At 43.4% G+C, this 13,433-nt stretch overlaps 1 protein-coding gene across 3 annotated transcripts in view; it reads left to right on the top strand.

The window, feature by feature from the left end:
• Positions 1–9,211, top strand: part of ECRG4 (ECRG4 augurin precursor) — a 65,571-nt gene extending 56,360 nt beyond the window's left edge. For all 3 annotated transcript variants that reach the window (XM_073351158.1, XM_073351148.1, XM_073351167.1), the window contains exons 3-5: positions 2,608–2,655; positions 7,176–7,333; positions 8,790–9,211. In XM_073351158.1, the coding sequence (XP_073207259.1) occupies positions 2,608–2,655; positions 7,176–7,333; positions 8,790–8,951 (368 nt within the window). In that variant the 3' untranslated portion in view covers positions 8,952–9,211. The remainder of the gene's footprint in view (positions 1–2,607; positions 2,656–7,175; positions 7,334–8,789) is intronic.
• Positions 9,212–13,433: the final 4,222 nt, after the last annotated feature.

The following is a 13,433-nucleotide window of genomic DNA, read 5'->3' as shown; positions in this document are numbered from 1 at the left end:
CAATGGGCGCCCATGCCCAGAGAATGGCTGCTCAGTGGGGAAGGGAGCTAGAGGGAGACCCAGTAACCCCACTCCTTTGAATTTTCCTGTAATTAAAGCCTCTCTCTGGGGCTAAAGGATTCCCTTTGTGTATTGCAGTGTCACACACAGGGGTCTGCCCTGAATCCTGACCTCAAACTTTGGGGGAGTTCATGATTCAGCGAGCATGGACCAAGCCCACTTCTCAGTTACCATCTCAGTGGGAAAGAATAACTGTGACAACTCTCGTTCCAGTTGCTCAGGGCCCACAGGGAAGCGAATGGTTTTATAGATAATGCACACTTTATAGACTCAGAGACTTTAAGACCAGAAGCGACCATCATGATCATCATGTCTGACCTCCTGCACATGGCAGGCCACAGAATCTCACCTACCCACTCCTGTAATAGACTGCTAACCACTGACTGAGTTACTGAAGTCCTCAAATCATGGTTTAAAGACTTCAAGTTACAGACAATCCACCATTTACACTAGTTTAAACCTCCAAGTGATCCGTGCCCCATGCTGCAGAGGAAGGCAAAAAAACCCCAGGGTCTCTGACAATCTGACCCAGGGGAAAATGCCTCTCATTTTGCAATATTCAGCATTAAAAAATGATGAAATCTAGAAGAGCTCTGCTGTAATTGAAACTAAAAGGAGAATTAAAAATGGGAGGGTATTTTTTTTCTCTTTCACTTTTCCAGTTCCACCCACACTTGTTCACGGGCATAACCATTTGCTCCAAGCCTTTCATTTTCTTTAAAAAATTGTCCTTATGTTCAGTGAGATATGTTAGATGACAAGCACATTATTCATTTTAGCAAAATTGTACAGTAAAAGCTTTGTTATCTGGCATGTTGGGGGAATGGGGGGTGCCGGTTAATCAAAAATTCCGGTTAACTAAGAGTTATACTTACCAATGGAGGGAGGGAGTTTGGGTGTGGGAGGGGATGCAGAACACAGGCTCTGGGAGGGAGCTTGGGTGCAGGAGGGGGCTCGGAGCAGGGGGTTGGGGCATAGGAGGGCTTTTGGGGTGCCGGATCCGGGCGGCGCTCAACTTGGGTGACTCCTCACAAGCGGCGACATGTCCCTGCTGCTCCAAGGCGGAGGTGTGGCCAGGTGGTTCTGCATGTTGCCTCCACTCGTAGGTGCCACCCCCATAGTTCCCATTGGCCATGGTTCCTGGCCAATAGGAGCTGCGGAGCCAGCGCTTGGGGCAGGGGCAGCGAACAGAGCCCCCGTGGCCATTCCTCCACCTAGAAGCAAGAGGGATATGTCACCGCTTCTGGGGAGCCACATGGAGCAAGATAGGGAGCCTGCCGGCTCATGCCAACTGGACTTTTAATTTGTATTGGGAGATATGAGAAAGGCCATTTTCTAGAGCTTTGGTAAAGTGCCGGATAACACAGCTTTTGCTGCGCTAAAGGAGTCTAAAGGTCCAAGGATCAAGACTGGGTCTGTTTGTAGATTTTTTCCTATCATCTTATTTAAAATTAACAAGTTTGGGAGCTGGGCATTCTAGTTATGCAAGCTGAGAATCAGATATGCTAAAGGAAATGTAAAATTACTCAGACCCATAAGCTTGCTAAATGTTCTCTTTGTTCTGCCAAGCTAGTTAATAAAAAAAGTGAATAGTGCAGCTGCTTGATGAGTTTTGCTGTGCTGAATTGCTACTGGATTATGGAGAGTTCAAAAGTCTTAGTTAAAATGTGGACAAAAATAGACTAGTCAATGGATTTTGTTGTCATATTTACATACTGCCTGCCAACTCTCCTAAATATTAGGGCCAATTCTGCAGCTTTTACCCAGCCTGTTGCAGTCAATGGGAACTCTGATTGAGCGGGGACTGCAGGATCAAGTCCGTAAGATATAATTAAAAAAAAATGCTTAGAAAAAATGACCCAATAAGTGCATGGACTAACATTTTCCAATATTACAACTGTATTTGCATAAAGTAAATACTGCAGCCTGTTTCATTTTTGCTTTTAAACAGAGAAGGTGTTTCCAGAACAATTATCCCATTATGGGCAGGCTTTAAAACAGTGGTGAATGCCACTGGGTATTAAAAGGCAGGATATTAAAATACGCTGGTGTGTAAATGTAAACACCTGATATTTTTGACTAAGAGGTTTACAATTCCTACAGAGAAATTGTTTTAGCGAGATTAAGTTCTGAAATGTTTAAAGACTTGCTAAGAGGAAAATTGTACCAAGTCTGCTTGCTAATATGCTTTTTATTCTGTGACAGAAATTTTCATGATTATGACAGCAACATGGACGTTACGTCCTGGTTCTGAAACCATGAAGAAGTCTTGATCTGCTAAAAAATAGAGCAGTTGCATGAGATAAGGTGATATCAGGTTTCAGTGTCGAGCACCCTTGTGAAAAGACGTTAGAATCATAAAGGCCTTCTCATAGCGTGTGTTCTACTTGAGTGTCAGTCCTGGAGCTAGGACAGATACTAATGGGACCTTGATTTGTTAGCACACTATCCAGGAGTTATGCCTTTCATATTTTTTTTCAAGTTACTATTTTTTGTCCAAGGTGCATAGTTAAAGAGTGTACTTAATCTTTATTTTTATTCTTCTAGATGGTTCAAGAGGGAATATACTTAAGCTGATGCTTCAAAAACGTGAAGGTAAAACCTCCTTAACAAACTGCAAAATTGTTATCTCAGCTTTCTAAGCAGGTTTAAATGCAGTTGCAACAGATGAAAATGCTAACGGATAAAAAATATTAGCTCACTCACCCATCTTTCCAATGAAAGCTAAGGCGCATGGACAGAAACACCTGTCAGAGACACTTCTATGTACTAAAGTACAACACATGTATTATTGATTTTAGGGTTATTAGGAAAGCCCGGTCGAAAAGTGACCCTGGTGGCTAAAGTCAGCACCACTGATCGGGCCATTAAAAGTCTGGTCGGCAGCAAAACGGTGCAGGCAGGCAGGCTCCCTACCCAGCTCTGTGCATTTCCCGGAAGCAGTGACATGTACCTCCTGCTGCTAGATGTAGGGGCGGGCAGGGAGGCTCCATGAGCGCCGGCTCTGCAGCTCCCATTGGCCAGGAACCCTAGCCAATGGGAGCAGCATGGGCAGCTCTGGGCGGGGGCAACACACAGAGCTGCCTGACTGTGCTTCCGCCTAGGAGCCAGAGGGCCATGTTGCCGCTTCCTGGGAGCCGCCTGAGGTAAGTGCTACCTGGAGCCTTCACCCCGCATACTTTCCCACACCCCAACCCCGTTTCCCAGCCCAGAGCCCCCTCCCACACCCAAACTCCTTCCTGGTGCTCACACCCCTCCTCCACCCCAACCTCCTATCCCAGCTCAGAGCCCCTTCCTGCATCCCAAACCCCACATCCTCAGCCCCCACCTCAGAGCCCACTGTGATGGGTTCGGTCACAGAGGCCCCTCCTCCCCCTTGGCACTGCCAGCTGATGTGCTGAAACTACCTCTGAGCCTATTTTCCCTGATGGCTTGGGACTCCAGAGCCCTAACTTGTTGAGCCAGACACTCCATTCTGCTGCAACACAGATCCAGTCTGAACCGTGCCCCCAAAGCTGCAGGCCTTAACTGAAAACCACTCAGCAGGTTACCTATCTCCGACACCCAGCTCCCAGCGGGATCCAAACTCCAAATAAATTTGTTTTACTCTGTATAAAGTTTATACAGGGTAAACTCATGAATTGTCCACCCTCTATAACACTGATAGAGAGATATGCACAGCTGTTTGCTCCCCCAGGTATTAATCACTTACTCAGGGCTAATTAATAAACAAAAGTGATTTTATTAAGTATAAAATGTAGGATTTAAGTGGTTTCAAGTAATAACAGACAGAACAAAGTAAGTTACCAAGCAAAATAAAACAAAACACGCAAGTCTAAGCCTAATACTTTAAGAAACTGAATACAGATAAATCTCACCCACAGAGATGTCCAATAAGCTTTTTTCACAGACTAGACTTCTTCCTAGTCTGGGCCCAATCCTTTTCCCTGGTGCAGTCCTTGTTAGCTCCAGCTCAGCTCATAACTAGGGGATTTCTCATGACTGGCAGCCCCCCTTGTTCTGTCCCCCCCCCTTTTATAACTTTGGCACAAGGCAGGAATCGTGTGTCTCTCTGGATCCACACCTATCCTTCTAAATGGGAAAAGTACCAGGTTTAAGATGGATTCCAGTTCAGGTGACATGATCACATGTCACTGTAAGACCTCCTTCTTCATTACCTAGGAGCTGGAAGACACCAACACAGGAAGGCTTGCAGATAAACAAACCCATTCACCGGTCATTGATTCTGAAGCACCCTTAATGGCTTCCATTTAACATGTTTACAGCAGTAATACAAATTTTATATCTAACTCCAGACATAGAAATAATACATGCAAACAAATAGGATGAACACACTCAGTAGATCATAAGCGTTGTAATGATACCTTACAAGAGACCTTTTGCATGAAGCATATTTTAGTTACATCATATTCACACTTATAAACATATTTCCATAAAACATATGGAGTGCAATGTCACACCCAACCCCCCTGCCCTGCCTGGAGCCCCCTCTCATGACCTGAACCCCTCATTTCTTGCCCCACTCCGGAGCCTGCACTCGCAGCCCAGAGCCTGTACACCCTCCCACCCGCAGAACCCCTTGGCAGCACCCCCCAGCACAGAGCCCCCTTCTGCACCCCAGAGACCACACCCCCAGGTGGAGCCTCACTCCCCTCCTGTACCCCAACCTGCTCCCTCAGCCCAGAGCCCGCATCCGCACCCTGTACCCCTCATTTCTGGTCCCACCCAAGCCGGAGCCCCCACCCGCTCTTGCACTCCAACCCCCCCTTGCCCACTCCCGGTGAAAATGAGTTAGTGAACAAGGGTGGGGGAGGATGAGTGGGATGACGTGAGTGTGGGGGCAGGGCCTCGTCAAAGCAGTGGGGCAGGGCCTCAAGGAGCAGGACAAGGGTGTTCAGTTTTCTGCTATTAGAACTTTGGGAACCCTAGTTGTGCCTACACCTGCCTGTCAGCTCTGAAACGGATAAACGTCTTGTTAATACAACATGTGGATTACAGTCATCACACTGACGCAAGAAGGGATCATCTCCATAACAGATAGATAGTAAACCAACAGGAAAAAAAAGATCTTGGGCCCAGTGTACCTACATTCTGTTCTACACACCTGAACGTCAAAGTGCCATGCACGCAGGCGCCAAGAGATGCATCCATATCACAGAGCAGTCACAAGTTACATTAATTCCAGCCTGTAGGTACAGATGTAACCCACACACCTCCTGGGTGTGCTGTTCTGTCCCATCTAGTGGCATGGAGACCACTTAGAGAGAGAGAAATTAATGAGTCTGCTCGACAGCCTTCGCTAACAGCCAGTTGGCTTTTAGCTTATGCAGTAGAAGCTCATGCATTTAGCTCCAGCGGTCCCAGGTTTGCTCCTGCCCGCCAATGACCGGGGTCTGTCAGAGTCACACTGAGATTCCCCAAGGAGCAGTGATTCAGCACCAATCTCTGCTGTGATGGCAAGTGCAGAGCAGAAAAGGAACAAGTTAAAGCTGCTTGGGACACTTTTTTCTCCTTTGTCTCCACTCCTGGTAAAGGTGAACACACTGATTTGGCCCTGATTGTGCCTCCTTCCCGCCCCCGCCAAGGCACATTTTTTAAAAAAGGGCCTAATGTGCAAATGACCTGAAGTGGGCCAACATTAGGAGCCAAGGTGATGGCTGGGGGAGCTGGAGTGGGGAGAAGCAGGACTGTACCAGATGGAGAGGCCAGTTGAAACACATGCAAAGCTGCAGCCCCTGCCCCTTACCAGCTGCCAACCTGCTCTGTGATTGAACCATAGACCGCCCCCACCTCCCCCCATTCAGATAGGACTCTGATGCCTGCTACTCCCAGATTCTGGGGAATCTTCCTATCTTCTTCTGGGTTTCTCAGTATCTTCGTACACTACTCCTGCTAGCAGTGGTGATGCCTCCCCGCCCCACTGCCCTGCACTAAGGGTCTGAGATCCTCTTTCCAGGTGCTCTCTAGCTCCGGTCTCAGCACTGGCTGCAAGCTAGGAGGACAGTGCAGAAGAAGCAGTTTCTGGCCTTCCTTGCCACAGCATCCCCTGTAGCAGACGAAGCAGTGCAGCAACAGCTGTGCTTGCTTGGCCGGCCACTGTGCAGTAGGAGGGATTTGGAGTGGTGTGGCTGTGGGAGGAGCTTTAGTAGCCAGCCCAAGGGGAGTGGTGTGGAGAATGAGAAGGTGTTGCAGAGACCATGAAGACATGTATGGCCAGTTATAGTTCTCACCAGCAAGGGGACCCCCACTGACTATGTCCCTGGTTCCGAAACATTTGAGTACTGCAGCCTCCCTACAGATATTTTAAAACTTGGTAGGTCCCCACAGCCAAATACCATTTTCTGTTGTTATTTTTTAACCAACTCAGGACACTAGAGTTTTGATGGTTTTGTGACTTTATTAAACTACATACAAGTTAATTGTATAATCTGGTCTAATCCAGGATTTTAAAAATTGTAATTTGAAAATATGGATTTCTTCGCATGTTCGGACACAGCCTCAGATTTTAATGAGAAGAATGGGCCTGTTTCAGACGCAGCATTTGGTTGTATCTCTGATAGCATCATACATAAATTGTTTTCCAAATGTAAACGATTTCTGTGTTTAGTTTACACAGAAATCACTGCTGAAAACACAGACTCATGGAGATAACTTGAAGTGAATGGAAGTAGCCATTTCATAGCTTTATCTCTGAGTTCTCTGTACTCTCCTTTAAAAGAAATCCAGAGTTCCTGATTGGTTAGATTTGAAAACATGGCCTTCAGCATGTGATCACTTAATAATTTGAAGAAAGTTTGAGCCAAGCTACTTAAAATTGGAGTGGAGTCAACTGTTACCAGGTTTCAAATCCAAGTGGTGTCTGGAGACTTATGGGGCTGAGGGAGAGAGATGGGCAAAATCCAGAATGAAGTAAACTGACAATGTCTATTCTATTTGATTGATTGTGTGGGTTATTGTTACTACTATGCACGCAATAGTAACAGAGTACAGCCAAGCACGAAGGTGGTGACTTATTGCTAAAGGCATTATTAGGCTCATACATTTTGGGCTGATTAAAAAAATTACTGGCATGTCATTTGGGGACTTCATTTCAGCTCCTGCGCCTGCTAAAACAGAGGTGTTAGTGAAAGAACACACGGCCAAGGAGTTCTTAGGCAGCCTGAAACGCCAGAGGCGCCAGCTGTGGGACAGGACTCAACCTGACGTACAGCAGTGGTATCAGCAATTCCTCTACCTGGGATTTGATGAAGCGGTGAGTACTAGTCTTACCCGTAGCAATGGGGACTTTGTGTATGTGCAAACATAGTGATACTAAGAATACATATCAATGAAAAAGTGGCTTATTCCTTTTTTTTTCCACACATTTGACATTCTCGCACCTTTTGAAAATAGAGAATAATAAATTGTGACGGATAAATGCAAACCCAGTAGTTACTTTTGATAGCTTGATTTAAAACCCTGTTCATAAAAAATTATCAAGAAAACATATTCCAAAATTTTGAATCTCGTTGGGCTTCAATTTAATGAAATTGTCATCTGGTTTACATGGAAGAGTGTGTATGCAAGAGAGACATACACCAAACAAAGTTACAAGTGTTGAAATGAGCATTGTGGTCTCAGTATATTACTTTTGGGTGTTTGGACAAATCACAAATCCACTCATAGTTTGGCATGATTGGCATTCTTCTGAGAAGAGGCAAGGAATTTGAATACCGGCTAGAGCATTGGCAGTTGTGGGTAGAGGCTTTTAAATCACGTAACTTTGATCAGTGCTGTAACTTTCTAATTTGCATGAGCACTAAAGGTACCTAGGCACCTAACTTCTGTAGAACTCAAGGGAAGTTAGACCACTAAATAGCTACATTTTAAGTTAATTAGAAAGTTTAAAGTGTATACTATTTGAAGGCATTTGACAAGCCTCCTTTCAAATGACAGTATCCAGAAAAATAGTTAATTTGTAGGAATGTTGGGGTGAAACAGAGTTCCAGTTCCTATGCATATTGCACAAAGCTGTAACTGAGAGATCACTGAAAGTGCAGAATAGACATATTTATAGCCACACAGTCCCAGCTCTAATATAAAGAAGAGGTAAAAAATAAAAAGGAGGACTTGTGGCACCTTAGAGACTAACCAATTTATTTGAGCATAAGCTTTCGTGAGCTACAGCTCACTTCATCGGATGCCTACTGTGGAAAGTGTAGATCTTTTTATACACACAAATCATGAAAAAATACCTCCCCCCACCCCACTCTCCTGCTGGTAATAGCTTATCTAAAGTGATCACTCTCCTTACAATGTGTATGATAATCAAGGTGGGCCATTTCCAGCACAAATCCAGGGTTTAACAAGAACGTCTGAGGAGGGGGGGAGGAAAAACCAAGGGGAAATAGGATACCTTGCATAATGACTTAGCCACTCCCAGTCTCTATTCAAGCCTAAGTTAATTGTATCCAATTTGCAAATGAATTCCAATTCAGCAGTCTCTTGCTGGAGTCCGGATCCTGGATTTGTGCTGGAATCTGTTTACTGCAATCATTTTGGAAGGCCCAATGATTTTTTTTAAAAAACCTACCTTTTTTCAAAGCAGCAAAGGCTTAACGTTCCTAAAACAAACCAGAAGAACCCATTACTTTATTTTCCCTTGTTTTTTGCAAAAATGATTGTGGCTTTAGAATACAAATGCATTCTCTCTCACCTTTTGTCTGCAGAAATTTGAAGACGACATCTCCTACTGGACAAACTTGGGACGTGGTGGCAATGAATATTATGGCGGCTACTACCAGCACCATTACGATGAAGATGCACCTATTGGGCCCCGAAACCCACACACCTTCAGGCATGGAGCAAGTGTCAACTACGACGATTATTAACCTAATTTATTCTACTGTAACTAAGAATTGTAGGTCTGTATCGGATTGAGCGGAGCCCTAGCCTCACTCACTCGCATCCTCTCTCTCCCCCTTCCCCCCCTCTTTTTTTTTTTTTTTTTTTTTTTAATAGTAGCTTTTTCTTATAAACAAAGAGAAGAAAGAAACTGCCTAGCACAGAAGCCTATTTGGAATGGGCTTCTATAATTACTTAATAGTACAGTATGTAGAAGTGTTAGAATTAAAGTCTTTTGGTAAAATAAGCATTTTTCTATTGCTTGGGTAGACAGAGATTGCAATAGCGGAGTTCATTTCAAAGCACTGCATTATTAGAGATTACATTTTCAAGGGCTTTTTACTCATTCTTAAAAACTGATTGCCTGATTTCACCCAGTTTTGGTGGATTTTATAAGACAATGCGTTTCAATGTGCTCAGTTATTTTGGTCTGTTGTCAGTACAGTAAATAAATCCCACACTCTTAGAGGAAGATATGTTTCCTCAAATTTAAACATCTTCCAGGGTTCTTTCCCTACATTTCCATTTTCAGCACCCTCTAATGCATAATACATGTTAAATACTATAGCACTTTTATAGTTCATGTTGCGTCCTTTACAGCTTGGCTGTAGAAGTTTAACCTGGGCTGAAACTTGGCATAAAATTATCAAAGGAGCTATTTTAAAGTTGTGAGTGTAAAAATAATAGATGTTTAAAGTGTCTCTCCATCGCTATATAATCAGGTATAAAAATATATTGTCCCATGAAATTAATAGTGATGAAATAGCACCAGACAGTGCCCTCTGCCGTGGTCATGGGAAGTACAGCTTGGATACGATCACATTATGCTCTTAAAAGGGAACAGAAAGCTATGATCAAAAAATTGTGTCTGAATGAAAATGGTAGCAAGTTAATAAAGAAAAAAACATCCAGGATAGGAACTTATGGCACACTGGGGCTTGAAGTAAATAAGAATTTCCAACACCGTGCATAAGTATAATGTCTTTATGCCAGCCATCAAGTCACCTAAGCCTTACCCATTACTGATCTTCTGTCTACAGCCCACCTCAGCAGATGTAGTGTGATGGAGAACCACCCAGCAGCCCAAGCAGTACACTAGTGCAGGGATGCGCTCCAGAGGCAGATGCTTGGAGATGAAAACAGATTTTTAAAAATGCTAGTTAGTTTTCCTTTGCACCTGGCCCCACCTATCAAGTGTTCTTATGCAGATGAAAACTGGTTAAATTTATACACAGAAAATGTTTCCTTTTATGTTTTTGGATCATTTGCACATAGGCTCCCAGTCAGTTAAACTAAATTTAGTTAAATTGGTGTAACTTTCTCATGTAGACAAGGCCTCAGCTACCTTTTTACACTGCATTAAGTAAGCTTCTCTTGACACCATGTCTTACATGAGTGAAAAATGCTAGTTTTGGAAGCTTTTCTCACCCTTCTGTGTCCCTGCTAAAAATCAGCAGGGCTTTAGAACACTCAACTGAAGTTGGTGATTCCCCCCGCAAAATTTCAGACCTCAACATCCCGTGAAAGGAAACATCATGAACAATTACAAGAATATTACATGGTCTTTCTGAACGTCCTTTGACACAAATTTAAACCAAAAAGGAACTATACTGCCCCATTTTTGGTCCTGAGATAAAGCTTTGGTTTTTAGAACAGATTTTAAACTACATATAGTATTAAAATAAGTTATTATACAAGTCTATGGAAATCCTCAACGTTACTTATTTAAACTTCTCCAAAATGGTTCTGGCCAGAAAAAACAGCTTACGGGAGGCCACGTTTTCCTCTTCTCATATGCAGACAATATAGATAGCCCATTGGTGAATCATAGAAATGTAGGCCTGAAAGTGACCGTGATAGGTCAACTACTCCAGCCGCCTGCACTGAGGCGGGACTAAGTGTGATGGGTTTGTTCACAGAGACCCCCTTGGGACTGTCACTTGGTGTGCTGGAATTACCTCTGAGCCCGTTTTCCACTGCCAGCCTGGGACTCCAGAACCCTGCCTTGTTGAGCCAGACACGCTAGCCTGCTGCAACACAGACCCAGGTCTGGCCCATGCCCCTAAAGCTGCAGACTTTAACCAAAAACTGCTCAGCAAGTCACCTATCTCTAGCACCCAGACACCCAGTTCCCAATGGGATCCAAACCCCAAATAAATCCATTTTACTCTGTATAAAGTTTATACAGGGTAAACTCATGAATTGTCCACTCTCTATAACACTAATAGAGAGATATGCACAGCTGTTTGCTCCCCCAGGTATTAATCACTTACTCTGGGTTTACTAATAAACAAAAGTGATTTTTTTAAGTATAAAATGTAGGATTTAAGTGGTTTCAAGTAATAAGAGACACAACAAAGTAAGTTACCAAGCAAAATAAAACAAAACACGCAAGTCTAAGCCTAATACTTTAAGAAACTGAATACAGGTAAATCTCACCCACAGAGATGTTCCGATAAGCCTTTTTTCACAGACTAGACTTCTTCCTAGTCTGGGCCCAATCTTTTCCCTGGTGCAGTCCTTGTTAGTTCCAGCTCAGGTCGTAACTAGGGGATTTCTCATGACTGGCAGCCCCCTTTGTTCTGTTCCCCCCCTTTAATAGCTTTGGCACAAGGCAGGAATCTTGTGCTTCTCTCTGGATCCACCCCTCTCCTTCTAAATGGGAAAAGCACCAGGTTTAAGATGGATTCCAGTTCAGGTGACATGATCACATGTCACTGTAAGACCTCCTTCTTCATTACCTAGGAGCTGGAAGACACCAACACAGGAAGGCTTGCAGGTAAACAAACCCATTCACCCGTCATTGATTCTGAAGCACCCTTAATGGCTTCCATTTAACATGTTTACAGCAGTAATACAAATTTTATATCTTATTCTCCTAACTCCAGACATAGAAATAATACATGAAAACAAATAGGATGAACACACTCAGTAGATCATAAACTTTGTAATGATACCTTACAAGAGACCTTTTGCATGAAGCATATTTTAGTAACATCATATTCACACTTATAAACATATTTCCATAAAACATATGGAGTGCAACGTCACACTAAGTACCTAGCTCAGCCTTGACAGGTGTTTGGCTAACCTGTTCTTAAAAACCTCTAGTGATGGAGCTTCCACAACCTCCCTAGGTAATTTGTTCCAGTGCTTAGCTAACTTAATAGTTAGGAAGTTTTTCATAATGTCTCACCTAAATCTCCCTTGCTGCAATTTAAGCCCATTACTTCTTGTGCTGTCCTCAGCAGTTAAGGAGAAAACTTTATCAATCACCCTACAGAAGAAAATAAAACAGCCATATTGGTCCAGGCCAATGGCCCATCTAGCCTGTATCCTGTCTTTCAACAGTGGCCAATGCCAGGTGCTTCAGAGGTAATGAACAGAACACGCAATCATCGAGTGATCCTGTTGTCCACTCAAGCTTCTGACAACAGAGGCTAGCGATACTCAGAGCAAGGTGTTCCATCTCTGACCATTTGGCTAGTATCCATTGATGGACCTATCCTCCATGATCTTTTCTAGTTCTTTTTTGAATCCTGTTACAGGTTTGGCCTTCACAACATCCCCAGCAACAAGTTCCACAGGTTGACTGGGCATTGTATGAAGAAGTACTTCCTTTTGTTTTAAACCTGCTTCCTATTAATTTCATTGGGTGACTCCTGGTTCTTGTATTATGCGAAGGAGTAAATAACGTTTCCTTATTCACTTTCTCCACGCCATCATGATTTTTATAGATCTCTATCATATCCCCCCTTAGTCGTCTCTTTTCCAAGCTGAAATGTCCCAGTCTTTTTAATCTCTCCTCCTATGGAAGCTGTTCTATGCCCCAATCCTTTTTGTTGCCCTTCTCTGTAATCCTGTCCTCGAAAGCGCTTGCAACTCCTCCCATCTTGGTATAACGGGCAAACTTTGTGTATGTATTCACTATGCTATTATCTAAATCATTTATGAAGATATTGATTAGAACTAGACCCAGGATAATTTCCTGCCAGAGCATAATTCATATACCTTTCCAGCTTGATTGTGAACCATTGATGATTACTCTCAGTGTATGCTTTTCTAACCAGTTGTGCACCCATTTCCTAGTAGGTTCATCTAGGCTTTATTTCACTAGTTTCCTTATCAGAAGGTCAAGTGAGGCAGTATCAACTGCCTCACTAAGATATATCACATCATCTGCTTCCCCACAATGCTTGTTACCCTGTCAAAGGATTATTTGACATAATTTGTTCTTGACAAATCCATGTTGACTGCTCTTTATCGCCTTCTTTTCTTCGAGTTGCTTTGCTCCATTATCTTTCTAACTAGCAGAGTTAAGCTGATTGGTCTATAATTCTCCGAGTTGTACTTGTTCCCCTTTTGACAGAGAGGTACTATGTTTTCTCTTTGCCAGTCTTCTGGGATTGCTCCCATCCTCCATGAGGTCGCAAAGATAATTGCTAAAGGCTCAGAGATCTCTTCAGGCA

The sequence above is a fragment of the Lepidochelys kempii genome, chromosome 1, assembly GCF_965140265.1.
Source record: "Lepidochelys kempii isolate rLepKem1 chromosome 1, rLepKem1.hap2, whole genome shotgun sequence".
Taxonomy (NCBI): Eukaryota; Metazoa; Chordata; order Testudines; family Cheloniidae; genus Lepidochelys; species Lepidochelys kempii.
This window is presented reverse-complemented; position numbering and strand designations above follow the sequence as displayed.